Raw genomic sequence first — 19319 nt, 5'->3', positions numbered from 1 at the left:
CTACAAAAATATTAAAATAATTAACTATTAATAACTTACACATATAAAAATAAAATAATTTTTAAAAATTAATGAAATAATTAAAAATTATTATTTCATAAAAATAAATAATAATTAGTCATGCTTAATAAAAAATAATTATTAAATATTAATAATTAATAAAATATAAAAAAATAATGTTTAATAAATAATAAATAATAATAATAAATAATAATAATAATAATAATAATAATAATATTATTATTATTATTATTATTATTATTATTATTATTATTATTATTATAGAGAGCGAGAATGAGAGGGCGACGGAACAACTTGTAGCGGCGGTGGCAATGGCGAGAGAGAGTGAGTGGCAGAACCGCCACCACTGCAACTTGCAGAGGCGGTGGTGAGAAGATAGGAGGGAGAGAGAGAGAGAGAGAGAGAGAGAGAGAGAGAGAGAACGGCGGAACCGCTGCCGCTGCAAGTTGCAGTTACTGCCCAACCTTTTGTATAAGGCAGCATCAATCTACAATACACCACGTCACGGCCTAGTATAGCGCCACTTGAATTCATCAGTCATCACTCATGGTTTGTTTTTACAACTCATGGTTTGTTTCTACCACTAAAAAAAACAATTCATGGTTTGTTGGTTTTGACTGTAAAATGTAATCGAAAATTTTGACTGTAAACATTCATACAGTAACAGAAGCGCCATTAAGAAAAAAAAAAAAAATTCGCCAACTAGTTTGAAAGGTCTCAGGTTCAGCCCACAAGCCTGGCTGATTTTCTACCAAAGAAAAGGTAAAAGAGAGGGAAAAGGCCACTTGGAAAAGTATTACTCTATCACCACCTCCGTCCCACCAAGAATGAAGAAAAGGAAATGATGAAACTTTCTCTGCTTATGTGCCATCATCCAAGAAGGGATCTTGTTAAATGTTCCCGTGCAGTAGCTAGTGCTTGGGTTATTGTCTGCGAGAAAAAAAAAGTTGGTTAGAGAATTTGAAGGAGATTCAGGAAAGATGGGAGAATCTTTTGATCTTTTATTCTGTTTATATTATATTGTAGTTTTTATCTTTTCTATTCTCCATTCATTGGTTAAAAAGAATTGCTTTACCTGTTCAGATAATGATGTTGCAGATTCCAGACCATTGGATGAAACTTTGCTTGCAATTGTACTTCCTTCAGTTTCAAGAATGATCCTGCAAGAACACAACCATCACTCCAAATCAACCACTTGTAGTATGTGTTTGGAACCGTGGACATTTATTCACTAAACGTTTATACTTGATTTGTTTGCAAGACCGAGAAAAGGCAAATGGATAGGCAATTCAATCCAACCAATTCAGCCATTATCAAATGGCCCCAAGAAAGAAATTAGGTGCTGAATGGCATGTTTTGATGATTCCTGTACCATAAATAATAATATTCCATCATGACTTATATACCTTAAAAGGACAAAGTAACAAGTCATTCAGTTCAGTCACTTCATCCATAATCAAATGGCCCTTGGACTTTTATCTCCCCCTCTAGATATAAATTTAAAAGGACTTTAAATCCTGTTCAAGATTGTGGAGAAGTATCTTAAAGTAATAGAAGAATATCAGGAATAGGCAAGGCTTCATCTTGAAGACCTAGGTCATCCAAGTTTCAATTTGCAGTCTGGCTTAGGTGGATCTAGCTTCTGGTAGAATGGGTGTCTGGGTGAAGTTTTTATTTCCCTTCTCCATATCCTATTAGCCTTTCCCCATACAAATGTTAGCGCTTGCTTTGATGGTAAATTCTCTTTGTGGAAGCTAAGGAGATGCAGAAAAAGATAACAGAAAGTGCAAAAGGGAGGTTGAGCAGAGCCGAACTTGTCAAAATCCTTAAACCAAGAGGAAGTTGAGGGCTACTGGTGAGCAATGAGGAAGGTTTCACTTTGTTTAGCACGGAAATCTGATAGGCATCATTAAAGCAGTGTCTTTCACTAGCAACATCAAAATGCAGGCTGTTGCTATACTATTAGATTATAATATATTCCACAATAAGCAGCTAGAAAATATTGGTTTAGTCACATGAGCACTGACATGACCATGAACCATGTATGACTAGATTCATTAATCCCACAATGATGCAGGTATTTCTTTAAAATAACACAGAACTCATAGACTTGCTGTTTGAAAGGGAAAAAGTTATGACAGATGAATGTGTTATGCGATTAGTCTCTGGAGATGGTGCAGCATCAACTTGTTCAATCTAGATTTTCTACCAGGGTGTGGTAGCACTTTGTGAAACTGTTCTACTGTAATTGGGTCATCCCTGGTGACCTTGTGGGTTCAGTGGACTTTGGCCAGCGAGATCTTTTAGTAGCAGAGGGTGAATCTTATAGAGTTGAACTCCTTTTGCAATTTGTTGCTGTCAATAGAAAGAAAGATGTAATAAAATTTTTAAAAGGAAGAGATGTGAAGAGCAGTCCATGATTGGTTCCAATTCCAATCAGGGAATGATCGTCTCATGAGCTCTAATCCTTAGAGACTTTGAAGGGATTGAGCAGAGTTAATGAAAGGAGTTAAGGGCATCAGCTGAGAGGGTGAAGAGATCACCAAACAATGTGGCAAATGCAAATGGCCAGACAAGGAGTGAAAAGAAACAGCTTTTTTTGGGGAAACATAAATCAAGGGATGGGGTTGCCACACTTCATTTCTGATCCTATCTTTTCAAGTGGAAAAACTAGAAAGGATAGGATCAGAAATGAAGTCATTCAAAGTAACCTAGGAGTAGCTCCAATGGATGATAAAATGAAAGAAAGTAGACTAAGATGGTTTGCTCACGTGCATAGAAGACCATTAACAGAACCCATAAGGTGTAGACCAAAAGGGACATGGATAGAAGTGGTGAGAAAGGATTTAAGTGACAATAATATGACATTAAACAGAACAGATTGGCAAAAAAGATTCCAAGCAAGCAAGCTCATATAGTTGGGATAAGGCTTGGATGATGATGATCACTACGGGGTTGTCACACTTATAAATGTAATGTGAAAGGGTAAGATACTGGTACAATTTGCAGTGCTTGGCACAACCCCTTTGTATATATTTTACACAAATGAATAAATTGAAGCATTACTTAGCAAATACACACACACACACACACATGTTAACTACTGTTTTCTGTTACATGGATTTGCCTGGCTCTGCTCACCTCAACACAACTGTTCATTAAACCCCTGCCCTAACTAGAGCATCTGCCAAACTGTTTGCTTCTCTGGTCAATCTGAATGAGCAATTCAAGAAATTCTTGGCGTCACTTTAATTTTTTTTTTTTTTATCAATTTGGCTTCACTTAAATTTCTAACCAAAAAAGGTAAAACCAAGATACTTCCCCTGATTTTAGCCAATTTATTACAACTTGGCAATCTCCCTCAATTTGTATTCCTATAGAAAAATTTAGCCCTTGAACTGCAGTCACTGCTCATGACTTCAAGGAGTTTCCAAATCAAGCTGGTCCCAAGAAACTTCAAACAATGTGTCCATTGTCATCTCTGACTGTTCCACCTATGCCTGAAATGAGCTTAACAACCATTGCAAACTTGCGATGAGCTTAATATCCATAGCAGAAATTGTGATGAGCTTAAAAGCTACCCGGGATCTGCAATAAACATGAAAGGCCATCCAAGACTTGCGATGAGCATAAAACATCTCTTGGGACCCACGGAGAACAATGGGCGTCGCCTGAGCTTAATAACCATCGCAAACTTGCAATGAGCTTAATATCCATCGCAGAAATTAAAATGAGCTTAAAAGCTATCGGGGATCTGCGTTAAACACGAAAGGCCTTCCAAGACTTGCGATGAGCATAAAACATCTCTTGGGACCCACGATGAACAATGAGCGTAGCCTGAAACTTGCGATAACATTGCCAGTCAGATCTTGTCCTTTAACACGTGACCATTGGGAAACCCATAAGGGGACGTAGCCTACACGTGCCATGTGAGAATCCTTGAGAGAAATGAAACTGTCTTTGAAGGATCTCGCTAGACACGTGGCGAAATCCCAATGGTGCCCCCTTAATAGATTACATAAAGATCCCCTTTCCTAAAAGGAAAGGTCTCCTTATAGCCTTGGGGTCCTCTCTATAAATAGGGAAATAACTCTCCCCCACGTCAGATAATACCAATGTAACCCTGACCTAGGGCATCTCAGAGGTCTCTCTCTCTCTCTCTCTCTCTCTCTCTCTCTCTCTCTCTCTCTCTCTCTCTCTCTCTACACTCTTCTCCCACTGTCCACTACAACCAATATCTGGCCTCATATTCTCTCTTCCCTGCCGTCCTCTCCAGACCTTCAAAGACTTGACCAAACTCCATCACCTTACCACTGCACCTACAACTTAGTTTCTCTTCCATTCTCAGGTGCCTTCCATTCAACAATCACTTATCTTCTTAATGAATACCCAACCACTATCTTCCAGCCCCTTTGTAGTTACACCCATAGAGATTCTTTTGAATTCCTAACTGCTCAGCAGCCAAAGAGAGATTGTTACCAATGGTAAGTTCTATCAGCCTCTGGACACTATGTTCCTTGTTTTCAAAAGTTTTGTATTCCTCTTCCCATGAGCTCCATGAAATTGACTACGTAACAGTCTTATTGATTTTTATACTAACTACTAACAACTAATAGCAAATTACTGATCAGAAAACAGGCTAAGGATATTTGATGGAAGCACCCAAAAGACTCTGAAAAGATAAAGAAATGGTTCTGTACCTGAGAAGCACACTAACAGGATGAGAGAAGGTGCCTAATACTCTCCCCAGTCCCTACTACTTAGGCAAAGAAAACACACATGAGGAGATAGACCAAATTTCAGTCTCCTTTGAAGGATCTCTCCTATGCTGATCATCTGTAATGCAACCTCCCAATAAAATTGCTTAAACTGTTGGACATGAGAAGCAATTCCATATGCCAAGTACTTGCTCATCTTAACAAAAAAAATGATGTTCTTGTGGCACACCATATAATGAACCTATCAGAGTTGGCAGGTATTACAAAGTACAAAACAAGAAAGCCTCCTTTTATCTTTTTTGTTCTTTTAAGAATAAGAAAAAAAAATATTTTATTAAAAATATAAAGAATACAAAGCAAAGGTGATAAGGTATCACCCTAGAAAGAGGCACATCAAAAGACCCTTTCAGAGACAACAGCCATCCCAAATCCAACCCAAAGCACACAAACAAACAAAAATCAATCTTTACCAGAGAACAACTAAACACCCCAAACAAGAAAAGAAATCCCCTAGAACTAAGACCACTACCAAACAAACAGCTCAACTGACAAAGCCTCAACTCACAACCTCAATCTTCATCCACTAGAGCATCTTCTTGCCCTGAATTGTCCCCATCCCAAACCTTGCTTCATTCCAATTGAAAGACCCTTTTAGCAAATTCCTTGCCACCCCAAAAAAATAATCCTAAGCTTTTTTCCACTAATTTCTAGATAGGCATGCCACCTGAATCATCCTTTCTATTGCTTTTTGTATCAACAAGTTCTCACCAGAGTCAGCACCTTCTATAGGTTGGGGGTGGTCAGGCAACTTGCGAACGGTCTAGTCCCTCTAAGTCCAGAGAAGACGATAGGGAAGAGAGTAGGGGAGTGGAGAGAAGGGAAAGTCCCCTTGTGAGAAAACCCTAGGTCCAAAGTTATTGTTCTCTTGTCCCCCTGGTAGACCTGTTCATGGGTCGGGCCAGGCCGGGCCGGGCTCAAGTCGGGCTTTCACTCTGTACTAACAGATTTTTCTAAGGCCCGAGCCCAAGCCCAGCCCAACCATCAAGCCTACAACTTGGGCCCGAGCCCGAAATTTAGCCCATGATGTTACTAATGCTGAAGCGACTGAATAGAGAGAGAGAGAGAGAGAAATTATAAAGAAAAAAATAAAAAATGTATTTATTAGATTATAAATATATATAAATCAATAAATATTATATTATTTATATATTTTATATAATATATAAAATACACATTATGTATTTTATAAAATATATAATGATGAATCGGGTCGGGTCGGGTCGAGCTTAGGCCGGGCTTTTTGACAAATCCCAAGCCTAGCCCGAAACACAGTCAGGCTTACTATGTTAGGCCTAAGGTCAGTCCCACGGGCCTAATTACATGACCAAGCCCAACTAGGGTGCGGGACGGGCCATCAGGCTACCTGGCCCATGAACAGGTCAACCCCCTGGGGAAGAATTGCTCTCCCCCTTTTATAGAGAGAAAGTTGAGGTTATCCAGGAAGTTCTTTCCTGTTAAGAAAGAGAATCTTTTCTGTTAGGAAATGAGATATTTCCTTTTGCTTGACTATCATTATTAGAGGATCATATCCCTTCCGGGTTCTCTCCGTATGCGACCCTATCAAACTGACGTGGCGCAGGTGACATCATAGTTTGGCAGGCGTACTTTCATAAAACTCACATGCGTAATTTAAAGGCACACGTGTAACCGGCGTTTATTCTTGATCTTCTGTGATTCCATGGTTCCGTAACAATCTCGGGTTCATCGCAACTTCGCGCGTGCTCGGGGTTCATCGCAATTCCGTACGTGTTTGGAGTTCATCGCAAATCCGCACACGTCTTATAGATCATCGTAGGTTCGCGCATGTCTAAACCTTATTGCATATTCGTGCTAGCCGAAGTTCATTGCGACCTGTCCCGGGTATGAGTTCATCGCATATTTGCGATGTATGAACTCATCGCAAACGTGCAATGGGTTATCAATTCATCGCAGGCGTCCATGTAGTGTTGGTTTGACACCTTCTGTACTTTAATGGTCTTAGCAACCACTATGTACCTACACCTTCAACATCCACCTTGTTTACTAGATGTTCCTTCCCTAATAGGGGATCCGATGGTTGAACTTGCATTGTAGACCCCCTTTGATCACTTCCAATTATCACATTGCCTTTTGCACCCATTCTCCTATAAACCCATTTGTAGTACTTTGTAGGACCTTTCCCGATCAATCCGAGCTTTAGCCTAGAAAAAATTTTTGTTACGTGCACAACATTATGATTTCTTGAGATGCGATTTTTTCTAGTATTAACTTTCCAACCAGCACCTCAAAACATAAGTGGTCATCAATATTACTTTGATCCTTATTATTGAGTTGGGCCGATTTCTACTTATTAGGCCCAGTTATTTAGCTCTTATATTTTTAAGTTGTTAAGTTAGGAAGTTGTTGGGCTTTAGGCCCATTAGCTTATGATTTTAAGTTGTGACTGTTCAGCTACTTTGGTAGCCACCCTACTAAGGGCATTCTTGTAATCTCTTATTCTTTTAAGTATAAAATATAATGAAGGGTTGGCGGCCAAAACTAATTTTCAATTCTGGTTGACATCCTACTTTTTCTTTCTTCTCTTGTCTTCTCTACCGCTGAAACTATTCATCTTCTTCTTCTTTCTCTTCACAAGGAATTCATCTAGATTTCCAAACAGTGATTTCTACTTGGTATCAGAGCAGGCCGAAGGTTCCTTGAGTTGTTTTCTCATGTAACCCTAGATCGGCCGACTACATGATGATTTAAGAGGTTGATTAAAGATCTCAAGTAAGCCCAGTTTTTTGATTTTTTAGTGGATTTGTTTTGCCATGTAGCTGGTCTAGGGTTTTCCATCAAAATCAGGGAAAACTGGAGAAAGGGGGAGTCCTGTTTTTGTTGGACTCTTCAGTTTTGACCTAGGAAGTGGCGCCCTTATTTTTTAGGGTTCCTTGGAGTTTTTCTGTAGGGGTGGTTCAAGTCCTGCCTGATTTGGAGGTTTCTGGAGAGAGCGGCTGCCTCTTCTCTCTCTTCTCCCATCTCGCAGAAAAGGAATCTTTTGTGTAAGGACCATCTAGGGCACTAGAAGGGTGTCGTTGGTACCAAAAGTGATTTATTTGATATTCTTGCATATTATAGTAATCTTCTATCCCCTTTTTGAGAAGTATGTTTTTGAGAAGTATGGAGGGTAACGGAGTTGAAAACAAGGCTATACTTGTGTATGACAAGACCAGACATTTCCTATGCAGTAAGTGTGGTAAGTCAATATATGCATGCTCCACGAGTCCAACATTGGGAAGTTGTTGACAGGATTCTTGCTTATCTGAAGGGACACCCGCACAGAGGCATCTTGTTTGCTGATCATGGACAATTGAGGCTTATACAGATGCAGATTGGGCAGAATGCCTTGATGACAAGAGATCTACTTCAAAAGTATGCCCTCGTTGGTGGTAACCTTGTCACGTGGAAGAGTAAGAAACAGACAGTAGTGGCAAGATCAAGTGTTGAAGCTGAATACAAGGCCATGGCACATGGAGTTTCAGAACTTCTCTGGATCCGTTCCCTGTTAGGAGAGATTGGTATACAAGCAGAAGAACCTATGATGTTGTATTGTGATAACCAGTTAGCAATCAACATTGCCCATAACCCAGTTCATCATGACCGGACAAAGCACATTGAAGTGGATAGACATTTCATCAGAGAAAGTTGAGGAAGTTTGTCTCCCATATATTGTTTCTGATCTGCAGCTTGCTGATGTTCTCACAAAAGGTGTTGCAAGGAACAAGTTAGAGCATGATCTATGCAAGTTGGGAATGTGTGACATTTACTCCCAACTTGAGGGGGAGTGTTGAGTTGGGCCGATTTCTAGTTATTGGGCCTAGTTATTTAGCTCTTATATTTTTGTGTTAGGAAGTTGTTGGGCTTTAGGCCCATTAACTTATGTTTTTAAGTTGTGACTGTTCAGCTACTTTAGTAGCCGCCCTACTAAGGGCATTCTTGTAATCTCTTATTCTTTTAAGTTAAGTATAAAATATAATGAGGGGTTGGCGGCCAAAACTAATTTTCAATTTTGGTTGACATCCTACTCTTTCTTCTCTTTTCTTCTCTACTGTTGAAACTCTTCATCTTCTTCTTCTTTCTCTTCAAAAGGAATTCATCTAGATTTCCAAACAGTGATTTCTACTCTTATTACCCCCACCACCGCCAGCAATCGTAATCCCCTCTTCTCCAGACGTGTTTTCCTTTTTGGGATTATCGTCAAGTTCATCGGGAAGGGCAGTGACTAGTTGGGTCCCCCCTCCTCTTGGTTCTTTGAAAATGAATTTTGATGGGAGTAACCAGGGTAAGCTGGGTCCCTCTGGGATGGGAGGTGTACCAAGGAACGAGGCTGGAGAGGTTGTCTTAATCTACTCTGGCCCTTTAGGAATTGGGAAGGCAGAACTATTAGTTGCAATACAAGGAATACTTCTTGCAAAAGAAGTGGGCGTGGAGCAGTTTCTAAATGAAGGAGACTTTAAGACGATGGTGGACTGGTTAAATAACCCGAAGGATGTCACTTGGGGCTACAAAAATGAGTTAAAGAAATCCAAATGGCTGACAAGAAATATGTCTACAACAGTACAATGGGTTGGGAGATCAGCTAATGCTTTTGCTGATGTCTTGGCAAAACAAGGGATAAATGGGGAAACATTGTTCTGGGCACAATTGTAACTATTGTTTTAATTTCAACATTCATGTTTTCTCTATTGTAGTTTGTGTATTTGTTGTTTGGAGAGGCTGATCCTCGCGCCTCTACGGGGATCTTCTTATATCTATTCATTATTTTAATGGAATTGATGTTATTTATCAAAAAAAAAAAAAAAAAAAAGATAGATTGATTGCTCCCATCTTTCTTTTTTCCTTCCTCCAACCCCTCAGACCCCTTAAGAGTGTCCCCCTCAAGGCTTGACGCAGCTGTAATTTCTGAATCGAATTTTAATTCTTGAGGATCCACCTCTGCAGCCCCAGGTTCATACATAGTGCAACCCTCCATAGAACTTTTGGTAGCAAGTAAGCACCTCCCAAGTTCGCTCTCCACCACAAAAGCCTGTTCATCAGCAAGAAAATCACCTATTCCTCTAACCAACCTCTTCTTCCCACTTTTATCATATTTGGCGATCACCCAAACCCACCTCTTCCCCATTCTCTTTTTAGACTCCAAAGATGCGCACCCTTTGTAAGTACATGGAGTTTACCATCACTGGGATTACGATGAGGACGTCAAAGGAAAAACCTTATGGAGGAATCCGGGCCCAAATACCCCTGTAATGATACAAAAACACTATCGAAACACTGGAAAGATCATACACTTGCGATGATGAGCACACAGAGCCATCCAAGCCCTGCGATGAACATAAAACACCTCTTGGAACCTGTGATGAAATGAGTGTTGCCTGAGACTTGCGATGGACATAAAGTGACATCGTTAGTCTAAGACAAACCCAATACACTACTATCACCTTACGATGGACACGAAATGACAACTCATGCTATAACGAATGGTAGACCCTGAGGCCAACGATACCTACCTACAGGAGATCGCCATTCCTTCTGGTCACAACGAGCTATGATGAGGCATCTCGAAGGCGATCGAGAAACACCTGAGCACACCAGTCAAACTCAGATCTTGTCCTTAATGTGTGGTTGCAAGGAAACCCATAAGGGGACATAGCCTACACGTGCCATGCAAGAATCCTTATGAGAAAGGAAACTTTGTCTTTAAAGGATCTCGCTGGACGCGTGACGAAATCCCAATGGTGCTCCCTTAATAAACAACATAAAGATAAAGATACCCTTTCCTAATAAGAAAGTTCTCCTTTTTAAATCATTCTCCTTACAGCCTTGGGGTCCTCCCAATAAAAAGGGGAACAACTCTTCCCCACGAGGACAACCATATAGCCCTAACCCGAGGGTTTCTCAAAAGATCTCTCCTTCTTCCCTGTCGTTCTCTTTGAACCTCCGAAAGCTTGACCAAGCCATGCTGAACATAGAGTCTATGGCACCTACAATCACACATCATAATTCCCTAGCAACCCTAGGCGCACATCTTTGTTCCCTAGCATCCCTAGGAAGACCCTGGCAACCCCAAGAAGGCCCTGGCAAACCCAAACGCACATCATAATTTCCTGGCAACCCCAGGTGCACATCGCAGTTCCCTAGAGAGCCCAAGAAGGCCCTGGCAACCCCAGGCGTGCATAATAATTCCCTGATAGCCCCAGGAATGGCCTGGAAACCCCAAGCGCACACCTCAATTCCCTAGAAACCCCAGGAAGGTCTTGGCAACCCCAGGCACACATCTCAGTTCCCTGGAAACCCCAAGTGCACATCGTAGTTCCCTGGCAACCCCAAGAGCTCATCACAATCCCTCGGCAACCCCAAGTGCTCAATCACAAGTCCCTAGCAACCCTTGGAGACCCTGGCAATCCTAGGCGCTCACATACAAAACCCTGGCAACCCCAAGTGCTCATATCACTAAACTTGACAACCCCAACCGAATAAGTTATAAGCATGGTTCAAAGTATCGATACGATACACCCAATCATATCTTTTGAAAACGATACGGTCCGAAACGCCTGCTTCTAGGTGTTTCGACCGTTTCTAAGTGTCGATACGATACGGCCGAAACTCATATCGTATCGATACTTTGAACCTTACAAGATCCCTGGCAGCCCCAGGTGAATATTTCAAAGAGCCCTAGCAACCCCAAGTGAGTGCCTCACAAAGCCCTAGCAACCCCAGGCATTGCACATTGCTTATGAAACTCTAGGTACCCAGTCCCAAGCAATAGTAATTTACTTTATCTTTGTCTATATCACAAACAAACACAAATATAGTAGACTGCAAAGCTTACTATAATCGAAACAGTTGCAAAAGAACTCAATAGTAGCCCATCTCACACCAAGATTATAGGGTTGCCAAGGCACATCAACCACATCAAATCTCGTAACATATACTTACTAACAACGCTGTGCAAGCATTTGGGTGTTTCAACAACTTTTGGCATGTACCCATGTGCTTGAGCTTCTATATATACCTCTCAACAAAACATGATCAGCCCAACCCTAGAAGAATTTAAATGTGGGGGCTCCAAAATGGACTCGACCATCTCTCTCTCGAATGTTTTTTTTTTTGGGGGCAGAATGCCTTCTGTCAAGAAAAAAGGGGGGCTATGAATTCAATTTGACATACTTCTTGACAGAATTCTTTCCATCTAGCCATAGGGAATTGAAAATTTAAACCATTGCCTAGATGCTCTACTTGTTTCTTGATATAATGCCTTCTATCAAAATGTAGGGGGGCTGCCCGCTAAGCACACATGGTGACTCAACTCCCTCCCACTAACATAAGGGGACAGCAAAGATACTACACCCAACAAACCGCATTTAGGTGTTTCTCGATAGAAGACATTCTATCAAGATACAGGGGGGCTAAACATTAAAATAACTGGCTATTTACTTTAAGTGTTTCTTGATACAATGACTTCTATCAAGAAACGGAGGGGCTAATATGAAAGAAGACACATCAAATCATAACCACCATCGAACAAAGGCACTAATGACAACATTCCCTCCCTTCAGAACCACCATGTACAAATCTTCATGTTCCGCATTTTATGACATGCAACAAAGCCAACCTAGAAGCCTAAGGACACAACACAACAAAATGGTTACACTCTCATAGAAAATAATGAAATGAACAAAGATTTGTTTCAATTTTTGCCGCCAGCCAAGCGACACCTAATTTCGATGAATAAACACTGAATAATTTCGTCACCCCCAAAAGGATGCAAATTACAAGATGCAAATTGCCAGACATTGCCTTACCTATCATGCTTGTAAGATCAAATAGAAGACAACTATGAAGGATGCTTATTGGTAAGAATACTCTTATCAATAAGTAGGGGGGCCAATTGTAAGTACATGTTTACATGTATTTTACCATCACTAGATTACGATGAGGACATCAAAGGAAAAACCTTATGGAGAAATCCCGGCCCAGATACCCCTATAATGGTACAAAAACACTCTATCAAAGCAATGGAAAGCTCATACACTTGCGATGAGCACACAGAGCCAACCAAGACCTGCGATGAGCATAAAACACCTCTTGGAACCTATGATGAACAATAAATGTTGCCCAAGATTTGCAATGGACATAAAATGGCATCGCCAGTCTAAGATAAACCCTATACACTACTACTAGCACCTTGCGATGGACACGAAACGACAGCCCATGTTGTAATGAATGGTAAACCCCGAGGCCGACTAGGGGTGTCAATTGAACTGGATTTGGTCCAATCCGATCCAGTCCAATGAGAGTCCATTACAAATGGACCTGGTCCAATCCAGTCCAATGAATATTTTGGACCATTTTGGACTGATCCAGATGTTGTCCAATCTGTTCAAATTCTTGTTAATTTATATTGATTTCAACTCAAACTGGACCACTGACACTTATGTTCTTATCTTCTATCAATGGACCGGTTATTGGTTCAATCTAATATAAATTCATTATGGACAGACCAGGTTCAATCCAATGTCATATTGGTCCATCCAGTCCGTCCAAATTCAATATGTCTTATTGGTCCATCCAATCCATCCAAATGGATTTTGATTTGGACGGGGTCCAACCCAAAACTGGTCCATTGACACCCCTAAAGCCGACAACACCCGCCTACAGAAGATTGACATTCCTTCTGGTCACAACGAGCTACGATGAGGCATCTCGAAGGTGATCGAGCAAACATCCAAGCACGCTAGTCAGATTCAGATCTTGTCCTTAACGCGTGGTTATAAGGAAACCCATAAGGGAACGTACCCTACACGTGCCCCATGAGAATCTTCAAGAGAAAGGAAACTTTGTCTTTGAAGGATCTTGCTGAACACGTGGTGAAATCCCAATGGTGCTCCCTTAATAGTCAACATAAAGATAAAGATCCCCTTTCCTAATAAGAAAGGTCTCCTTTTAAATCGTTCTCCTTACAACCTTGTTGTCCTCCCTATATAACCGTGGGGAACAACTCTTCCCCACGGGGGCAACCATATAACCCCAACCCTAGGATTGATCAGAAGATCTCTCTTTCTTCCTCCTCTCCTCTCTTCCCTATCATTCTCTTTAGACCTTCAAAGGTTTGACCAAGCCATGCTGAACATGGAGTCTATGGCACCTACACCTTCCAAACGTCCTATCTCTTTTAAAAATTGTTCTATTGGGGCCTAAATTCGATCTTTTGTCCGCTTTACCTCTTCCAAACCTACAAATCTCCCTTTTGCCACTACGATTAGTACTTAAATACCTAACCTCTTAAAAGTCTTTTAGGACAGTAAGACCTTGATCAAACCAACTAGGTAACATTAGACGATGATAGACAAGAACTACTATCTATAAACTTAGCCAAATGCCTTTGTAATGATTCACTTGGACCAATTTTCTCACACCCATTATCTAGGGCCTGCATGAACATCTGGATTGGCACAGTATCTAGTGGAGCCATATTAAATATTTCTCCAATATTCCCAAGCATCAGATTTGATTGGGGTAGGCCCCCATCCGGCTCAGATCGGCATATTCGGGCCTAGGGGTGGATTCGAGCCGAGCCAAGCTGAATAGTACCAGGCTCGAGTTCAGCTCGAGATTGTGCTACAAGGCTCGAGCTCGAGCTCGAGCTCAATTCAAGCCAGAACCTTGAGCTCAAGCTTGGCTCGAGTCAAAAATTCATAAGCTCGAGCTCAATTTTAAGAAAAAATATTTTATAAAAATAAAAAATTATATAATAAAAATAATTTTTATTTGATATTTAAAAAAATTAAGAATTATAATAATTAATAATTATAATATTTTTATTATATATATTATTTTCTATAACTTTATTATATATATATTCGAGCTAGCTTGCAAGCCTCACTAGCGAAGCTCTAGTATGCTCGAGCTCAACTCGTTTTATAATCGAGCCAATGAATTGGGCTCGAGCTGAGCCGAGCTCGAGCAGCTCATGAAAAGCTCAGCTCGTTGCCACCCCTAACCGAGCCCCATCCCTAGTACTTTGGCGTTGGAAATCTAACTCATAGAATTAAATTTACCGCTAGAAAAATTAGTATCACTTTCATTTTTTAGGCCTACCTCGTGTTGGGCCCCAAATTCAACTTTTCTCCTTCCAAAAGCATGCCATACAGATCTTTATCCCCTTTCTTACCTCTATCGCCATGTGTGCTCATAAATGCCAGGTCATCATTGTCTTCAATCTCCGTCCCATTCCTCCATAACGGCAACTCATATTCCGTCACCAACCAAACTTGGTGCCAAGACCATTGACAAGAATGTCAATCGTACGACTACGAGGAACGTCCGTAGGTGTAATTCCAATGATCTTCATCCTCACTGCTCACAAAATGGTTGTGTCGACCTCTAGAAGAGAACCCCCAAGAGCTTGAGAGATTCTTTGAAAGGAATTTTTCTTCCATAATGTGAAAGGTAATCTGAAAATCATTATCTCAAAAGCTCTAGCCACAACCTCCACCTAATGAGAATGTCCAATTTTCTAATTCCACCACCCCTAAATCAGTCTCTGCAGACCTGAAATTAACCATTATCAACCCTGTATCCAGAATAGATCTTTGTCATCAAAAGGATAAACCGATACTCAAGAGGGTACAAGTAGCTTCTTCATAATAGCCTCCACAATCAACTGCCAATCAGGAACCATTTTCATAGCCTTTAAAATCTGTCTTCTTTCCGAACCTCTACCATCGTTAAGCTTTCCTAGACTAACAACCAATATTTGTTTCTGTACTTCCTCTCACTTATTAGCCATCGAGAAGTGTTGACGGACTTACTCGAGATCATTGCACTCTGGATCTCCTTCACACCAAGGACTCTCGGAAAAGAGCTCAGAAGGTTCTCCTCCATTGAAAGCCAGCAATCTATAGATGGCCAAATCATCTGCCTTAAGAACCAAAAAATTTTGAAGCTTCTGAGACACCAATCTCCAACCCCAGCCTCTTTTTCCTTCTGGGATACAAATGCATTGTTGTCTATTTCTTCCAAAGAATCCCATAATCTCCAGAAAGCACCCTTTTCGGTTGTATCTTCAGGTCACTTGATACTTTCTATTTGGCAGATTCAAATAGCTTTTCCACCCATCCATCTTAATAGCAAGTAGAGCTCCATCAGTGAAGCCTTTCAGCCACTGAACTGCTTCTCCTAATAAAAAGTTAGTGGCTCTCCCTTCTTCCTGAGCTTTAAAATCAATTGATTTCGACTATTACCTTCTTCTAAGATGAAGCTCTTCTTCTCAATCGTCCACTCACTTCTCCATTGACATGCCATCGATGATTGCTAACTACACTGAGCAGACAAAGCTCTTCTTGTTGAATCTAGTTGTTAAGGTGATGTCTGGAAAGGTGCCTAATTTGAACCCTTCAACATGATCTGCAGGCTGGAAGATCAGCCATACATAAGGGAAATGTTCCATACCATAAGCAGGGACTTCACTTGAGGTATCATTTTGTAAATTCCAGAATAATTTCTTTTGTTCTTCCCTGCTTCCTATGGGCTAAAAGGAATGTACAATAGAACTGATAAAGAAAAAACAAGTGTCGTTTCACTCATTTGGTGGATTGGAGCCAATACTTTGCACCAAGGACACATGGTTTTGATTTCAGGCCTTTCAGAAAGTCAAACAAAGGCCTTTATGGGGATTGTGAAGATACTACCCACTAAAGCCTACAGGCAGATGCTCTTGATTCTACAATGCCTTGAGGGACCTTTTCTTATGTTTGTACTAATTAGAGGTAATGATCTACAAAAATTGAAGATTCTTTTTAATCTCCCATGCATCACTTCTTCAAGGGTCAGTACTGTATAGTGCATACCTCTTTTGGGGAATATAACATTTGTTTTTGGAAAAGAAAACCAGCCTATGTGAAATAAGAAAAAGAACAATAACATATCTAAATAATAATGCAAGATAAATCACAACACAAATATCAGTGAAGGGTTAACTACGCATTAATTATGTGAGAGGCACATTTGTCCATACCCTCCATCAACCATCTCATCAAGGCAACAGAAGATGAGATCCAAGTTTTCAAGTGCTGCAATCTTATTGACATTTTCTCTGGTAGATCAAGAATATGCATGGTAAGAAACCAAATTAGAGATGGTAACAAACCAAAGGCAAAGAAGAAAACACAAAAGTGCACAACTATGACAACCAGGACCTGAGGAGAATAGTGACTGCATCAAAGAACCCATCAAGAACTGTTGCTAAAATGATCTCGCTCTCATCATCACCACCGGTTACACAAAAGTATAGATCTTGATTAGATTTGTAGACAACAATGTAGCTATCAATCATTGCAATCTCAGCTGTGATGGTGAAATAGAAGCATATTCATTAGTTAAGAAGAAACAAAAACTTGAACTATGGATCAGAATATATTAGCTCTTTGCAAGCCAACTAAACATAATAGACTAGATGCCAAAACTCTACCATATAATTCTAAGAACTTGGAAGAAGTATTTGTTACTGTTGTAATTCTTACTATTCTAATGGGAACTTGTGTGCTACTATCAATATTGAAATATTGTTAAAAATGCAAGACTTTTGAAACAGTTTCAGAAGATGAGAGACCATTTGACAAAGAGCTAAGATTGATGCCATCCTGAGGTGGAATAAATAATTAGTCATAAAGCATCATTGCAACACAACCAACAGGAGATGAGCCAAAGCATAAGAAAAAGGCATATTTGGCTTTTCTGTTAGATCAGGGATAGGATCTCAAGGGATAAGCAGTACAGCTCAACAATGTACAAGAACATTTCACAGGGCTCTGATGGACTGTCCTGCTCCATCAATTTAAGCACACAGATGTTAATTAGCACACAGATGTTAATTTTTGTACAAATTATGTGCCGAGTATGAGGGCCATGTACTTCTGACCAGTTTTTAGAAATTCTTTGTGGGAACTAGGAGAATTTTACACTCTTCTTCAATGACTTTGCTTCCTTCTAGGGGCCCTATCTCTAGAATGGAAGGGTGATAAGACTAAATTTTGATGGAAATGCTCTAGGATACCCAGATGCAGCTGATATTGGAGGAGGAATGACAACATTTGTTAGGCTTTCAGTGGTCTGATTAAGATAGCTGATTCATCTAAAGCTGATGCTGAAGTTTTATCAGTCTTAACTGGATTACAGATAGCAAGAGGTTTGGGCATTTCCACTTTACCCATTGAAGGTGACTCAGCAAACATAATCACTTGGCTAGGTGAAACGGTGGGGGCCCCCTGGAGGCTGACTCACTACTTGGCCAGGGCAAGAGACAACTTGGCTACAATGACAGTTTATCTTACTTGGATCCTGAGAGAGTTAAATTCATGGGCAGATGCTCTAGCTAAACCTGGTATTCTTAGGGAGTCTCTGTATAGTGACAGTTCTATCCATGTAATTCTCGCATTCCCTTGTGCGAGCCTTGATGCTGTTGTACATCTTCTCATGTACCAGTTTCTATCTTAATTAAATTCCATTATCTTCTTTCAAAAAATAAAAAATTATCTCAGTTGACTGATTTAATTGCTGAGAAAGTCAGGTAAACTGAAAACACTGTTGACACATCTGATTTTTGACTGACAACAAACAAGCTAACGGAGAAATAAGTCACCTTCTGTACGGGAATTTGTCTTTTGAATTTTAGTAAAGACAGATTTCTCAAAGGCCAGCTTGGCATTGTTTGTTGGCCAGTCATTTGAGTAGTACTTGACAGCTACACGTTTCCCTTCAGAATCCAGAAGTAGTATATTCTTTACCAGAGGGCAAGTTTCCTGTGGAAAAGAAGAATACAGGAGTTATGATTAGAAACAAAACAAAACATTGAAAAAAAAAAAAAAAAAAGCACCTGGAATAATATATGGCATTATAAACAAGACACTATTGTTTTATTATTTAAGATGTATTCTTTCATATTATAGCTTAGCCATTGTAGGCTTGCCACCTTATTTTATAGGTTAAATCATTTTTTTTCTTGTTTACCAACACTGGGTACAAGTGGATACCAAACTCCAGAACATGAATATTGAGTCCGGTTTCAAATTTTTATATCTGTAAACCAAAACATCTGAACATTCTCATTGGGCATAACAATCAAAAGGAAAATTGATAAAATATGCAAAAAATATATGTGATACTTAACAAGACCTAACATGAGCCTGCCCCTTTCAGAGACTTGCCTTTATTTTTTTAACATCCACTTAAGATTTGTTCATGCCACTTTGAGGTATCAGATGGTTCTTTGTACCCTGGTATTGATTTTTAATCACTCAAAACGAGGAAACATAGTGCTCCTGGACTTCCTATCATGATCGTAATATAAGAGTTGAATTTGAGAGTGAGAAAACAAGCATTTTGATTGGGTGATGTTCTTGCATGAATTTCACCTAGGAGATATTAAGCAATGAAAAAACTTGGTTAATTTACTAAGGACAACAAATTAAAAGGAAATTTGGGAATGTTTAAAATAAAATAAGG

The 19319-nt window shown here is 40.0% G+C and overlaps 1 protein-coding gene across 1 annotated transcript in view; it reads right to left on the bottom strand.

Annotated features, from left to right (window-relative positions):
• Nucleotides 1–624: 624 nt before the first annotated feature.
• The window catches only part of LOC148848843 (coatomer subunit zeta-1-like), a 40860-nt gene continuing 22165 nt past the window's right edge, over nt 625–19319 (bottom strand). Inside the window, exons 3-7 of the mRNA XM_088948743.1 lie at nt 18457–18616; nt 17015–17162; nt 16834–16911; nt 1097–1181; nt 625–951 (exon numbers count right to left, since the gene is read on the bottom strand). Coding sequence (XP_088804869.1) covers nt 892–951; nt 1097–1181; nt 16834–16911; nt 17015–17162; nt 18457–18616 — 531 coding nt within the window. The 3' untranslated portion in view covers nt 625–891. The remainder of the gene's footprint in view (nt 952–1096; nt 1182–16833; nt 16912–17014; nt 17163–18456; nt 18617–19319) is intronic.

The sequence above is a fragment of the Nelumbo lutea genome, chromosome 6, assembly GCF_056320005.1.
Source record: "Nelumbo lutea isolate HS-2025 chromosome 6, American lotus-T2T, whole genome shotgun sequence".
In the NCBI taxonomy this organism is placed as follows: Eukaryota; Viridiplantae; Streptophyta; class Magnoliopsida; order Proteales; family Nelumbonaceae; genus Nelumbo; species Nelumbo lutea.
Note: the sequence above shows the minus strand (reverse complement) of the source record. Positions and strands in the feature narration are given on the sequence as shown.